At 48.1% G+C, this 13,994-nt stretch overlaps 1 protein-coding gene across 1 annotated transcript; it reads right to left on the reverse strand.

Moving 5' to 3' along the window:
• Positions 1–11,289: 11,289 nt before the first annotated feature.
• On the reverse strand, positions 11,290–13,665 carry LOC122371908. Its single transcript, XM_043348680.1, has 2 exons — positions 13,515–13,665; positions 11,290–11,841 (listed from the first exon to the last, which is right to left on the reverse strand). Exons 1-2 carry the CDS (start codon positions 13,534–13,536, stop codon positions 11,420–11,422), a joined length of 444 nt encoding a protein of 147 aa, XP_043204615.1. The 5' UTR covers positions 13,537–13,665; the 3' UTR covers positions 11,290–11,419.
• Between the last annotated feature and the right edge of the window lie 329 nt (positions 13,666–13,994).

Below are 13,994 nucleotides of genomic sequence, written 5' to 3' on the forward strand. Positions count from 1 at the left end.
TTGCAAGGTTAGATGCGTCACTTTTGCAATGTTGACCTTGCGTGACGTCACTTATGACGTCATCAAGGTCAAATTAGTTTTTCGTCAATAACTCTTGATCAAATTGAGCTAGCGAGTCGGGAAAGGCACCAATGGACTCAGGAAGGCCTGCCGAATCGAATGATATGCGACATGACCTCTTTCGACCAACTTCGTGACCTGGGGGTGCTGACCTGACCTTGACCTGAGGTCAACACCCCAAGTTGACCTGACCCGGACAAAAAGTATATCATTCGACGCGCCTGAGCGAGGCGAACACGATGCTGCCAAAATCGGCGCTCTGCGGCCGTTTTTTGCGAAGTTATTCACCAAAAACTGAACCGTACCCTGGAGCACTTGACCTGACCTCAGAGGTCACCGGTTGACCTAGGACCTTAAAATCGGGTACCAATCTCTGCGTCTCGTAACGGCGCACACGCTCGTTTTTTCCGCGACGCGCTAGCTCTACCAGGGGCGAAACGGCGAGGGGGGGGGGTCGTACCCGCCCCCCCCCCCCTCGGCCGGCGCGTATGTAGAAAACCAATAGGTCCGGCGAGGGTTAACCCTTCCGTAGCGGTAGAGCAGCATGTATGCCCGCGCCCTCAGCACCCTGTCCAAAGCCATTTCGGTGACGCGAGTGTCGCTCACATAAAGCCACCGGCCTGTTTCTGGGTCGATGTCGTTTTCGAGCTCAATATCACAGTCGCCTTACTGGGGCTGGCCCAGAGCGAGTGAATTGTTTGTAAGAAACGCTAACGCTTCATTATGAGGACAACAATGGAGTAAAAAAGGAACATAAACAACAATGGAGTCACTGAGCGGACACATTACAGGCAAACCAATGGTTATAGTTAGGTTATGTGGCTATATGGAGCTGTGAGCATTGTGCATTGTGCAATGTGCATGTTATGCACACACCATAATAGCAATCTTATACAAAGCTTCCTTGCACAAGTTGGCCCGTACGTGTCGTGCTTACTGCTTCTTAAGCAGCATATTCAGAATTGTTTGAGTAGTTCATTTGCTTTGGGAATCAGCTGCCTTTGCATTGCAGAGCGGTATGATAGCAGCGACGACAACAAAACAAGACGTTAGAGCTCCTGCAAACGTCCTTAAACGGTTTAGTTATGACACTTAACAGCAATTCATATTGATGAACTTGGTACATACAAGTTCCTCCTGTCAGTGTAGCTTGTTCATGCTCGTATATACATAGAGTACTTCAGCGTATACAGGCGACCAACATTAATTTGTTGGCACCAAGAAGGTCAATTATTGCTGCTGTTTGTTGGTTACTTTTGATATGAGTTGATATTCCGGGTACGACGCTGCCAATTTGTAGATCGCACCTTATAATGCACCTCTTACTTTTCTTTTGCATTCCTCCGCACCGTGTCACAGAAATTCACATATACAGTATAGCTTCACATGTATAGCTAGCTTAGAAATCGTTATGTATGCCTTTGCTGTAATAAGTTCTGGCTCCACCCCGATTGCTATAGCTGCCTTTGCCATACGTTGCCCTGGCTTCAGTTTCCTTCGTTCCCAGTGCCCGCCACTGACAGGCTTACCTACTGCGATAGCCGACAATCAATCAAAGAAATGGCACCGGCATTCAGCTACATATATTTAAGCTTCTACTTTATTGAGGCTACCTCCCAGCCCAGCCAGCATATATTTCTACCTGTAATCACAGTGCATATTACACCTGTGGATTCCCGTCTCTTTGTTCGCCTGAAATCACGCAGTCCACTCGTGATCACACCGTGGTGAACATGCAGTTGAATCACAGTCGTGTGCTGATCAAACCGTGGCTATCACGCTGCCATATCGTGGATCCGTGACCGAAGCCATTCGCGTTTTGATACAGTGAAGGTGCTGTATTTCGGTATCAGCTCAGACGTGACTAAGCGGTAAACACGTTGGAATGTCAGTCGCGAAAGGCAAAATGTAGCCGACGTTATGCTCATTTTTCAAAAACCGTATAAGGATGATGCATGGAAGTGGTCGAAATCAATCACCTGAAAGTTGTAATTAGGTAGGAGCCTGTATGCGTCATCATTTTTTCCATGTAGTAGTTTGAAGTTCTCTTAGCTGTGTATAACTCGAACTTCTGAAAGAGCTGTTTCCGCAAGGAAGAGGATTATGGAAATATACATACATACATGCATACATACATACATACATACATACATACATACATGCATATGCTGACACAGGGTAGCACATAATGTGGTTGACACACCAGAGACCCTTCATGTGACTATCCTGCCTCCTACTTATTCCGATAGAATGCTGTCTGATATTGCAGCTGTTTAAGCCAGCCGGGCCCGGGGATTTACCTCGATCACTTAGAGGGTTCGGGGTGGGGGGGGGGGGGGGCGCTTACCTATTTACCTTCCCTTTGTCTACTTTCGTAATCAAATGAGCTACGAAAACAAAAACAGTACTCAATGAAAGGTCTTCGCAAATGTTTCTAAATGGCCTAAGAAACTAACATCAGGTCAATTTCAAATGTCGGGGGTAAACGCCAAAGGAAGTTTGTGTGGTGTAGTGCGTACTGCGTTGTCATTTTTATCGACTGATACACGCAAAACTATTTTAATTTGGTGTCTTTTGCTTTGTGCGGATGTACTGTTTTCGTAAGCTCTTTTTTAGATAATATGGTGCATAGGCGGCGGAACGAGGGGGCACCGGGCACCGTGCCCCCCTTTGATTTTGGCATTTTAACATTAGCCTTATGGGCGTTGCATGAAAAAAAAATGGGACCAAAAGTCGGCATTGCCTCCCCCCCCCCCCCTTAATTTGGTAGAGAAACCCGAAAACCCAGAAACTCGCAATCCGCGTGCGAGGTCCAGTGTGGGGTGGCCTTTAGCCAACCCGGCAGGCGCGGCGTTAGCGGAGAGCGGCGGGTAGCCGGATACCGCAGGATCCATGTCAAACGCATAAGTACATTCTGTCTTAAAAGTACCGTGCAAACTGATGGCGGATCCATGTGCAAAGTAACGGTAACGGTGTTTGCCCCCTGGAGGCAAAACCGTTGACGCTAGGTCAAATCTGAGAACAATACTTGGAAAGAGCGTGAATAGGGCTATCGAATGCGCTTCTCGCGGCGCTGTAGCTCTATATTGGTTCCCGAGCTATGCCTTAGCTGCTTGGACATTATCTACCTGGCCCTGAAATGACCTGAAAATCGGTAAAATTTCGCCTTCAACGACCTCTGGTGACCTGACCTTTGGCCTGACCAAAACAGTGACCGAAGTGTTACCGCTAGAGGTGGAAATGACTAACGTTTTCCAAAATCTTGACTAATGACTGACTAATGACTAATGACAATTTGGTTGACTGACTTTTGACTGACTAATCTTTGGTCTCAAAAGGCTTGATTGACTAATGAATGACTAACGCCATTTTTCTTGATTTTGACTAATATTTGACTAAATTTCGGAATTTGTTAGCACTGCGTAAATAATTCCGATCGACACCGGAAAAACACAAATCGATCCCAAATTTTCTCCCTAATCATTTTATGGCCAACGCGATGCGAAGCCACCGCAAGATATCTTGTCGGCCGCTACGACGCCTGGTTAGGGAGATAACAGGCGGGGAGGAGGGGGGGGGGGGGGTAAAATTTATCCCCCAGCCGGGTGCATTCGGCCGGCGACCCCCAGTGGGACGCGGGTTAACCCTCGCCCGGCCCTGGCAGGGCATTTTTCGTAACGCGGCCTGGCTGGGGGGGGGGGGGGGGGTCGATGCGATCCTTCTGGCGTTTCGAAACTAAGCGTCGTGGCGTTTCGCAACAAAGACCAGTCGATTGGTCTCAACGAGTACTCGCGATTGGTGGTATATTTTTACCATGGGTCAATATTTGACCCAGTTATGACAGGTCATTAGTCAAAGGTCAAATTTCGTGGAAAAACTATAATTTTCCAAATTACTTAGCCAATATTGGCGAATTTATGAAAGATAGCGTCATGAAGCTTTCACGACCGCGTTTCGGAATTAGCAACAAAATGAGGAATAGTTGACTGCATTTCAGTCATTACTGGCGTGACGTATTCCCCGGGAACATGGGAGGCCATGCCCGCCGCTGGCGAGGACGTTTGCGAATATCGAGAGCTTTCCAACTAATCGAGTCAACATTGGTGCGTCTATGAAAGATAGAGACTTGCAACTTCGAAGAGCGTATTCCTCAGAAGAGCGTATTCCTCAGCTGCAAAATTACATATTGTTGGCTTTTTATGACTTTTTATGGTGATAAAAAAAGGCTTTCAATGACGTCACGTACCACGGTACCTGGCCCAAAAAGCCGCAAGGCTATGCTCGCTGACCGGCAGCAGCAGCGGCCGCCCGTCAACCGGAGACCTGGGGAAGTGGGGAGTTCACTGCCACTTGTAGGAACAGTTTTGAAGGCGTTTAGGTGGAAATTGAACCGCAGATTCGGATTCAGGACCTCAAGAAACCCCACTACGGATACTAAACACAGCTCATATCACGGAGGTCAGCGTGTGAACATGCGAGATCATCTTGGTTGACCTTAGAAAGGTCAATATACAATGTAAAGATCATGTCCACCAGTCAAATTCTGACATAAACCACACGGAATAGCTTCGTTCTTGTCGATGAGATCACGTCCAGTTACGGTATGTACGATTTTGTCAAAAACGGTCGGAGGTTGTACTTATTATGACGTCATAGCTCGGTGAACATAGCTCGGTGACCCGATTTTTTTTTTGTCAAGCAAAAGTTGTGCAAAGGATACCCCAGAGGCTATGGAAAATTTCAGCACGATCCGACTAATAGTTCATCGCGCATCGCAAAAAACAAACTCAGGGGGGGGGAGGGGTCGCATCGACCCCTTCCCTGTCAGGGCGAGGGTTAACCCTATTCCTGGCGGGGGGGGGGGCCTCAGGAGCCCCCCCTGAGGTTTTTTGGTTATTTCTCCCAAACGCGTTGAGCTAGGAAGCTCAAATTTTCTGACTTTTCCTAAAAGGCTTCTACGCAACATGTCTGAAAATTTTGAGTTGATCTGACCTCAGGTCAGGTCACCAGAGGCGGTTTGGTGACCCTACCTCAGAAAAGTTTGCAATCACACCAGAGCTAGAGTTTTTGACCGATCAATTTCTTCTCTTCAGGGTTTAGTTAGAGTACCAGTATGTGCAATTTGTATATCTCGGAATTTCGATATCGGTGACCTAAGGTCAGGTCAATTTCGCGACCTCCCCATTATAAGTCAATGGGGGAAAAATCAACTCCCTGTTTTTACCACTAAAACGGGTCGGAATGGCCCCATATACCATACATGACTTCATATACGATCAACCTTCACTACCTTGAGGTCTGTTTTGCTGTTGGGCAGCTGTGAGGTCATGTGACGTCATCAAAGGTCACCAAAGGTTTTTGGCCAATCACTCCGTACAGGAACAAGATACAGACGCGTGGATGGCCTCATTGTGTTCAGCTCGTCAAGACGCATCGAATGATATACATGATGACCTCGAGGTCACGTGACCTGAGGTCAACCTTTGACCTTGACCTTTCGAGGTCAACATATATATCATTCGATGCGGATTGACGAGAGGATCACGATGATGCCCTTAGTTTGTTCCTATCTTGACTAATTCGAAAGTTATTCGAGAAAAACTCTCTCCATATCTAGCGCCGCCATTTTGACTTTTTCGACCCCTGTGACGTCATCTTTGACCTGACCTGAAAATGACCTTAGTAAAAATTGTAGATCTTGGCCGTGCGTATCCGATGCCGTTTACCGCTTGTCGCTATCTTGCTTCGTTCTCGAGATCTCAGGGGGGGCCGAATCGGCCCCCCCCCCGCCAGTTTCTTGTCCCGGCGGAGCCCGCCAGGAATAGGGTTAAGTCACCTCACGAATCACGACAAATTAGTCGACTAATATGCAACAAAATCATTGACTAATGACTGACTAATGACTAACAAACATTTTGGTTGACTGACTTTTGACTGACTAAAAAAGTGCTTGACTAACGTTAGTCGACTAATTTTTGACTAATGACTAATATTCATTTCCACCTCTAGTTACCGCCATTGTATTTGGTGCTCTTTCCAACACCGGCTTCCACGTATCGCTACGTGGCCAAATAATGCCAAATAACGCCCATAATGCCAAAATCAAAGGGGACACGGTGCCCCTGTGCCTCCTCGTTCCGCCGCCTATGAACATCCCCCCCCCCCCCAGCAGGGCGTGGAAATCCAGGACCCCAGTAGGGCACGGTTTAACAAGCGGCTGGCACCGATTGATATTGCCTCTTCAAACCTTTCCTTCAGCAATAATACCTAATTGCGGAGCCCACAGCCTGTTTGCCTCTGACCGCACCGTTATTAGAGCGCGATTGCCCTCAAGTCCGTGCCGTTGCTGTAGGAAACGGGAACCAGTTCCTCCCCCGGGACGGCACAACACTTGGAGCGGCCCCAATAAAGCAGTGTCGGCCACACCTGACCACCCCACTCTCAGCCATGGCTCAGACGGACGCCGCCCCGCTGATGACGCCGCTGATGACGCTGATGACGTTGGTAACGTCAGCGGCTGCGGCTCTCTACGGCTGGCAGCAGGCGGTGACCCTCTCCGGAGCGCACGTGGAGGCCACCACCGCACCGTCAAAGATCACTTGCGGGATCAAATGTGAGGCCCAAGACCTGCACGACTGTACCGGCTTCAGTTATGAGCCGGATGACGGCACGTGTCGTCTGCTGTCTGGAGGCTGCCGCGGTCCGGCCGTCGATGGGCAGCAGGGCATCTATTTGAGTGCTCTGCGCCTACCAGGTAAGATTGGTTGGAAATATTAGTATTTGGATTGATAAAAGCGAAAATGTTTAGGTACGCATGAACATTAGTGTTCCAAGCTAGGAATCAGCAATAGAAGCCGAAGGCAGATACATGATTGGTTATATGCGAGTGTGATTTTGTAAACTACAATGCGTCCCAATAAAAAATTTACTCAGCTGAGCGTCAAAAACTTCTGTGATGGCTGTCTGGCAGACTCGAATAAGGTACACACCAGTCGACTGCTGGGGACATCACAAAATTAATCACACCACATACAATGCTGTTCACGTCGACAATCAACTTTCCTCGGAGGAGCTGGTGCTCAAATCACAGCCCGTGCTACACATCAACATGGTTAGATGCACCGTCTGCTGGCACTTTATCGTTATTTGTTCAGAATTTGCCTAACTTAACCCGCGAGTTGCTGGGGGGGGGGGCGTTAAACGCCCCCACTTTTTTCGCCGGGCCATAGCATAAAAACGGCGCGCCGCAGTCGCGCCAAAATTTGGGTACCTGTAGGGAATTGATTGAAGTTTATTGTGACAAAGTTTCAAAAAAATCAATCGGAAAATTTTTGAGATATCGAGGTTTTAGTGACGTCATGATTTCTGAGTTTTCGACCAAAAACGGCATATGTTCGAAAAATCATATAAAATCACAGAATAGACATACAGACATGCCGTAAACGCCATAAGACTGCCAATACCATGGACAATCAAATGGCTATCTTTGATTATTGATTATCGTTCTGCATTTTCCAAAATTTTGAACTGAATCTTGGCAATTTCTCGCGACTACTTCACGACCATGATACATACATTTCTTAAATTGAACTTTTTGAGCCAAACACGTACACATATGATAAAATGAATGTCACCATCGTGTTCTACGCCCCAAATTAACCATAAAACATCTGTCGCAGGCTGCGAATTTCAGTTTTGATTTTCGGGGATATGTGCCTACCCGGTTGACCTGACCTTGACCCTGACCTATGCTTGACTGACCCCTACATGGAGCTGACACTCTTGTAGGCCTTATATGATGGATTGTGCACCGTTTTGACAACGTTTATGACGAGAGGCGCCCATTGCGAAGCCCTGAAGTCCATGCTACTGAAAGCCCGATTTCAGGTGTTTGACCTGACCTTGACCCGACCTGTGACCTCAAAATTCAACTTTAAAGTACTCATCTGAAGCGTCTCGTCGCGCTCTTTCGTTTGCCGCCTCGTGCGTTTCGCTGCGCCTATTGGTTCTCGAGTTATTGGCTGGGGGCGTTTAACGCCCACCCCCAGCAAACGGTGGGTGGCGAAATACCCCAGCAACTGCCGGGTTAACCCGCGCCCTTATGAGGGGCTGCTATTTTTGTCCCCCCCCCCCAGTCTTTTCGCGTTATCTCTAAAACTAAAGCGCCGATCGTCGCGAAACTTTCGATACCCTCTTATACATTAATTTTACACCTTGTGACCATTTTTTTCCAGCGAATATGTTAGGTTGGCCACAAAAGACATACTTATCCATGTGCTTAGATCTGTCATCTAAGGATCGCTGAGAAGCCGCTAAAAAAGAAAGAAAAATATCGGGAAAAAGGAGCCGCTCCGGTAGAGTTATAGTGATTGCTTATTAATCTGATTATCTGGTTATGGCTAAGCGATGTATCTGACTCTTTCAGATGCATTCAACGTTTCGTGCGCCTGCCCGGCCGGCTTCAGCCGCTGTGCCGGCCGCTGTCTGATGCGACTGGACCGGGTGTTCGTCTACACCGATGCGGAGAGCCAGTGCGCCGCGCTGGGCGCCCACCTGGCCGTACCCCGCTCCGACGAGGAGAACCAGTGCGCCATGAATGCCTCCCTTGATTGGCCAGTCTGACTGGGGATCACCGACGTCGTCACCGAAGGCCAGTTCGTCGGCGCCGACGGCTGCGGCACCGTGCCTTCCTTCGGTCCCTACTGGGCGGACGCCGGACGGTCAGCCCAACAACCCCGGAGGAGTGCCACACTACGTCGCCCTGTTCCCTAAGCAGATCGGCTCCTTACCAATACCACCCGGCTGGCACGATCTCGAGTCCAACGAACTGCCAAGGCCTCTGTGTCAATGGCCCTGCCACTGATCTACGGAACACAAACAGTCGGTGCTAACAACACAACACAATGCAAGAACAATCGGTGCAAAGAACATCCATATTACACAGCACACTTGGCAAGTGCATATAACAAATGCACAAACACCGCAAACCCATGCATAAACACAAATAGAACATGCATACCTACAACGCACACATGTAGCGTTTACAAAATACAAATGCACGAACCGCGTATGCATATTCAATTGCACAGCACATAAACAGAGCATACGCAATATACATGCATGCACAACATAAACAAACACAAAGAGTGTCTAAACATAATAATACAGGATGTAAAAAGACAAAGACACAGTCACACATATGGTTACATTTGCCGCCACTGAGCCACATAACTCAGTACACACACAAACTAGTCTCAAAGTTGCGACAATTTGAACCCTGCAGGCAGAGTTGCGTGCATGAAGATCTCACTTGAATCAGAGGCCAGAGGCCAGGTATGACAACGGCCGTTTTCATGACGGCCATCTGGTACACATTTCGTGCAGACTTGGCGCAGATTTGGTGCAGATTTGGTCTAATTAGGTTCATTGTATTTCTTAAAAGTTATCAGTTTGGATTGCACAGATGCTTATATATCTCATTAATTTTTAAATTATCAGACCTTATTTTCGATTAAGACACCGAAATAAATTCATGATATCAATTTATTTCTTGTAAAATAGCTTTGGTGCGGATTTATGTCAAATAAGGTGCATTCGCCAGATAGCCTGTCGTGAAAACGGCTAATATTTATCACTCAACTATGTATCTAGCTTTCGCGTTATCTATGTTACGCGTTACACAATAGCCGTTTTGACGACGGGCTATCTGGCGAGTGCACCTAAGTTGAACAAATCTGCACCTAATCTCTTTTACAGCAAATATCTTTATTTTATGAATGTATTTCAGTGTTTTAATCATTGATACTCTGATAATATGACAAGGCAGGTTTATAAGCATTAAGCAATTAGTGCAACCCTAGCTGACAGCTACTAAGAGACACACTGAACCTAATATGATAGCACTATACCTATAGTAGATATCATAGACTGAAAACATTTACCGTGGTCATACCTATTGCTACCGTCTTAATATGATTTTACGCGTTATACGAGTATGTTGTGCTACAAGCAATATGTCTTTGACCTTACCACAAAAAGCCTAAAGACTACACCGTAAAAAGTCTGCAAATCGGAATGATGTTTTGAGCTAATAAACATAACTCTTCGATCACATATACAATCACACAATTTTATCAATTGTGTGAATCACTAAACGACGCATGCCTTTCCGCTCCCCTTATTTTACCCATGTTAACGGTCGACCTTTCGGGTCTGTTCGTTCCTACGTTCTTTTATCTTGTGTTCAGCCAATTTTACATTGTGTTTCTGTTGGTGATATTAGACGATCATTGAACAATATGAACATGGGCTAGACATTTCCATAACCTGCACCTTTAATCTCGAATACGTGTGATACGCTGCTAACTGCTAACCATACAATCTCAAGCATGTAGCCGTAGGTTGCGAGCCTGACACAGAAAATGTGAGTATTTTCTTTTCTTAATTATTCTCTTGTTAATAAATAATATTTTTTTTATTCTCAAGGCAGAACACATGAAACAAAATAAGTATCTCTTAATTCGATTACATATTACTTTCTTTTGCCTTTTTCATAATCCGTTTTCTGACATATACCTTTGGCACACTTCAATTCACCAGCTAAAGTTGTTACAAATATTGCTGCTTTTCATTTTACAATATAGCACTGCTGTGAGTTCTCAGTTCCAGCTCGTTCAGATCCGTTCGTAGTAGTACCATGGTAGCACTTATTACTAAAGGACTCAAGCAACAACGACTGAAAGTGACCAGACATTTATTGTTCGCACTTCACAACACATAGGTAGAATAGTGCTAAGACGTTGCAAAGAGGCTAGCTTTGCCATTATCAAAAATCACTAGCTGCGGCTCTTTTTGCCTAAGTTGTCGCGTGGCTAGCCAAACCTGCCGGAGACTTTCAGAAATAAAGACAACAAAAGCCGGTGATCTTTCTGTTGGTATAACTGGCCTCAGATCAAGAGCCGTTAGATCAGTGCACGCTTCCAATATATGAAGTGTCCGTCATTTCAGTTTGACAGCCGTTGGACGACCGTCAGACGACCGTTTAGACGGTTACGACGACCGTGAGACGACCGTTTAGACGGTTGACGACCGTTACAGACGGCCGTTTAGACGGTTGACGACCGTTACAGACGGCCGTTTAGACGGTTGACGACCGTTACAGACGGCCGCTTAGACGGTTACGATGACCGTGAGACGCCCTTTTAGACGGCTGACGGTCTTAGACGGTTTTCCGGCCTTCTAGGCGGTTTAACGGTTTGCCGGTCTTTTAGACGGTTTAACGGTTTTCCGGCCGTTTAGACAGTTTGACGGTTTGCCGGTCTTTTAGACGGTTTGCCGGTTTTCCGGCCAGTTATCCGTATCAGTTCAGCGGTCGCTGACAGAGTGGCCAGGCCGAGAAGCGGTCATCGAGGTCGTGCCAGCCCACCTTCCACCCGCCGCCGACCATCGTGCTGAGCGCAACCAGCGGCTGGGTATCGGGGTTACTCGGCTCGTCCACAGCCCAGTGCTGCTCCGCCGGGGGCACCTCGCCGCAGCCGTCAAAACCCGTGTACTTTCCGGCCAGCACCGTGTTGGTGATACCCAGCCACACCTGGATGCCGGTGGCGAGGTCGACGGTGCACTGGTGTTGGTGCTGAGAGCGAGGCACGGCCAGGTGGGCACCCAGCGCGGAGCAGGCTGTGACGGCCTCGGAGTGGCTGACTGCACCCCCCTCATCCAGTCGCTTCAGGCAGAGGCCGGCGCAGAGCGTGAAGTCGGGCGGGCAAACGCAGCTGCTGGGGTCTGTGTATCGAAGCGGCAACAAAATATTCCGTTAGTTTGTGTGGGGTTGAGGTAAGTCGTAAGAGAAGGCTGACTGCTCAGGGCGCTAAGTGGCCGTAAATTATTTGAGGGCAAAATTGATGCATTGAAAATTGAAACATGTTACTTTTGTGTTTGCAGGTTACCATAGGCGGCAGAACGGGGGGCACCGGGGCACCGTTCCCCCCTGAATTCTGCAAGGGGGCACCAATAGCAAGGTGCCCCCCTTACATTTGATGTATTAGTACCAGGGGCGGATTCGGAAAAACTCCAAGGGGAGGGTCATGAATCGAAGTGGTGCCCCTACCTATACCCAAAATTAAAACCTCAACGGATTTCGGCCACTTTATTTTGGTGGTGCCCTATTTTCAGTTTTTTTTTTCTTTATTTTTGGTTAGTCATGTGATGGCTATTGGCTGGTGCCCCTGCTAGGCCGCTGGTGCCCCTGGAAAGACTGTGGTACCTACCTACCCTGCCCCCTGACAAGCCTACGGTGGGCCCTAACATGACTTAGGTGCCCATGGACCCTGACAGGCCCGTGGTGCCCCTGACAGGCCTGTGGTGTCCTTGCTAGACCTGTGGTGACCCTGGGCCTTGGCAGGTCTGTGGTGCCCTTGGCGAGCCTGTGGCGCCCCTGTTAGAACGCAGGTGCCCTTGACAGGTTTGTGGTGACTGGTGCCTCTGACAATCCTAAAGTGCCAACGACAGGCTTGTGGTGCCCTTGACAGGCCCATGGTGCCCTTGCGAGGCCGGTGGTTTCCCTGCGAAGCCGATAGTGCCCCTGGCAGGCCTCTGGTGGTGCCCCTGGCAGGTCTGTGGTGCCCCTGGAAGACCTGTAGTGCTTTTCCTAGGCCGATGGTGCTCCTGGCCATCGGCCTAGTAGTGCCCCTGCTAGGCCTGTGGTACCCCTGGCGGGCCTGTGGTGCCCCTGTCGGCTGTCAGGCATGTGGTGCTCCTGGCAGGCATGTGGTGACCCCAGGCCCAAAGTTATGACCCATGTGACCTCCCCCCTGGGATTCGCCACTGATTAGTAGGTACTGCGATGGCTTCTTGGGAATTTGATACATATAGGATAAATGGAATTTATCAAACGACAATGAGGAAGAGACAAACACATAGGTACTTAAGGATCAGCTTAAAGTCAACCACACATACGGGGGTGAACTGCCATTTTCGTTTAGTAAAAAAGAAAAGAAAAAAAATCATCGTGCCAGGGCTGTGACGAAAAATAAGTGGCCTAAATCCGATGAGAAAACAGGATTTGGGGGTACCCTAGGTTTGGCTCCTTGAGCTGGTGCCCTTGAGACAAAGGTGATGCCCTTGAGTTTGAGACAAGGGGGTACCCCTTGTCTCAAATCGTTCCGCCGCCTATGCATGGGTCACCACCAGTTGTTACTTTTAATCGCATAATAACATAGCCAATAAAAACAAGGCCAATTATTCCCAAACCATGTTGATGGGATAAATAGTCAAAGACAAATTAAGAAGTGACGGCCAGCTCGAGATGAAATAGGAAAAACCGATATCACTTTGCTCTGTCCCATCGTGATACTGAGCATCTGCGGAGCCGTTCATTAGCATCAGACACACATGATGATTAAAAATTACAATTATTAACCTGCATATGCTGCGACGTTCTAGTCGGATCATCTCACCTGAACACATCGAGCGGGCCATGTAATGTCCGATATTCTGCTGAGAACTGTTACCGGCCGATCCACCGCAGCGACCGGAGAACAGACGGCACGTGCCGTCGGCTGGATTGTAGCTGAAAGCATTACATCGATTCAGAGATTCCTCTTCACATTTCATCCCACATTGAATATTTGATTGAACTGAGACGGCCCGAAGAGCTGGGCTATGAACGGGTGCCGGGTCCAGCCAGCGGTACCGGACCGCGGCCGCTGCCGTCACCAGGAGCAGCAGCAGTACCGCTCCCGGCCGGGCCATGGCTGCGAGTGGGGCCAGGTGCCAAGCTGGGACCTTTGCGATGTTTTTGAAAATGGATGCCAGTATGCTATTCAAACTTATACTAATTTTCTATGTATATTTCTCATTTCCTGTACAAATCTTGAGATCACAAATGACTGCAAAATCAAACATGAGATGTCTGCTACGAGTGTACTGACAAATGA

Source organism: Amphibalanus amphitrite, unplaced genomic scaffold (genome assembly GCF_019059575.1).
Source record: "Amphibalanus amphitrite isolate SeventyFive unplaced genomic scaffold, NRLGWU_Aamphi_draft 001292F_arrow, whole genome shotgun sequence".
In the NCBI taxonomy this organism is placed as follows: domain Eukaryota; kingdom Metazoa; phylum Arthropoda; class Thecostraca; order Balanomorpha; family Balanidae; genus Amphibalanus; species Amphibalanus amphitrite.

Bases quoted from the DNA above. Each gene is read 5' to 3' on its own strand.
- LOC122371908 (XM_043348680.1), bottom strand. From the start codon at position 13,536: ATGGCCCGCTCGATGTGTTCAG. The intron at 11,842-13,514 runs GTGAGATGATCC...TTCGATACACAG, and splicing joins GGCCCGCTCGATGTGTTCAG to ACCCCAGCAGCTGCGTTTGC.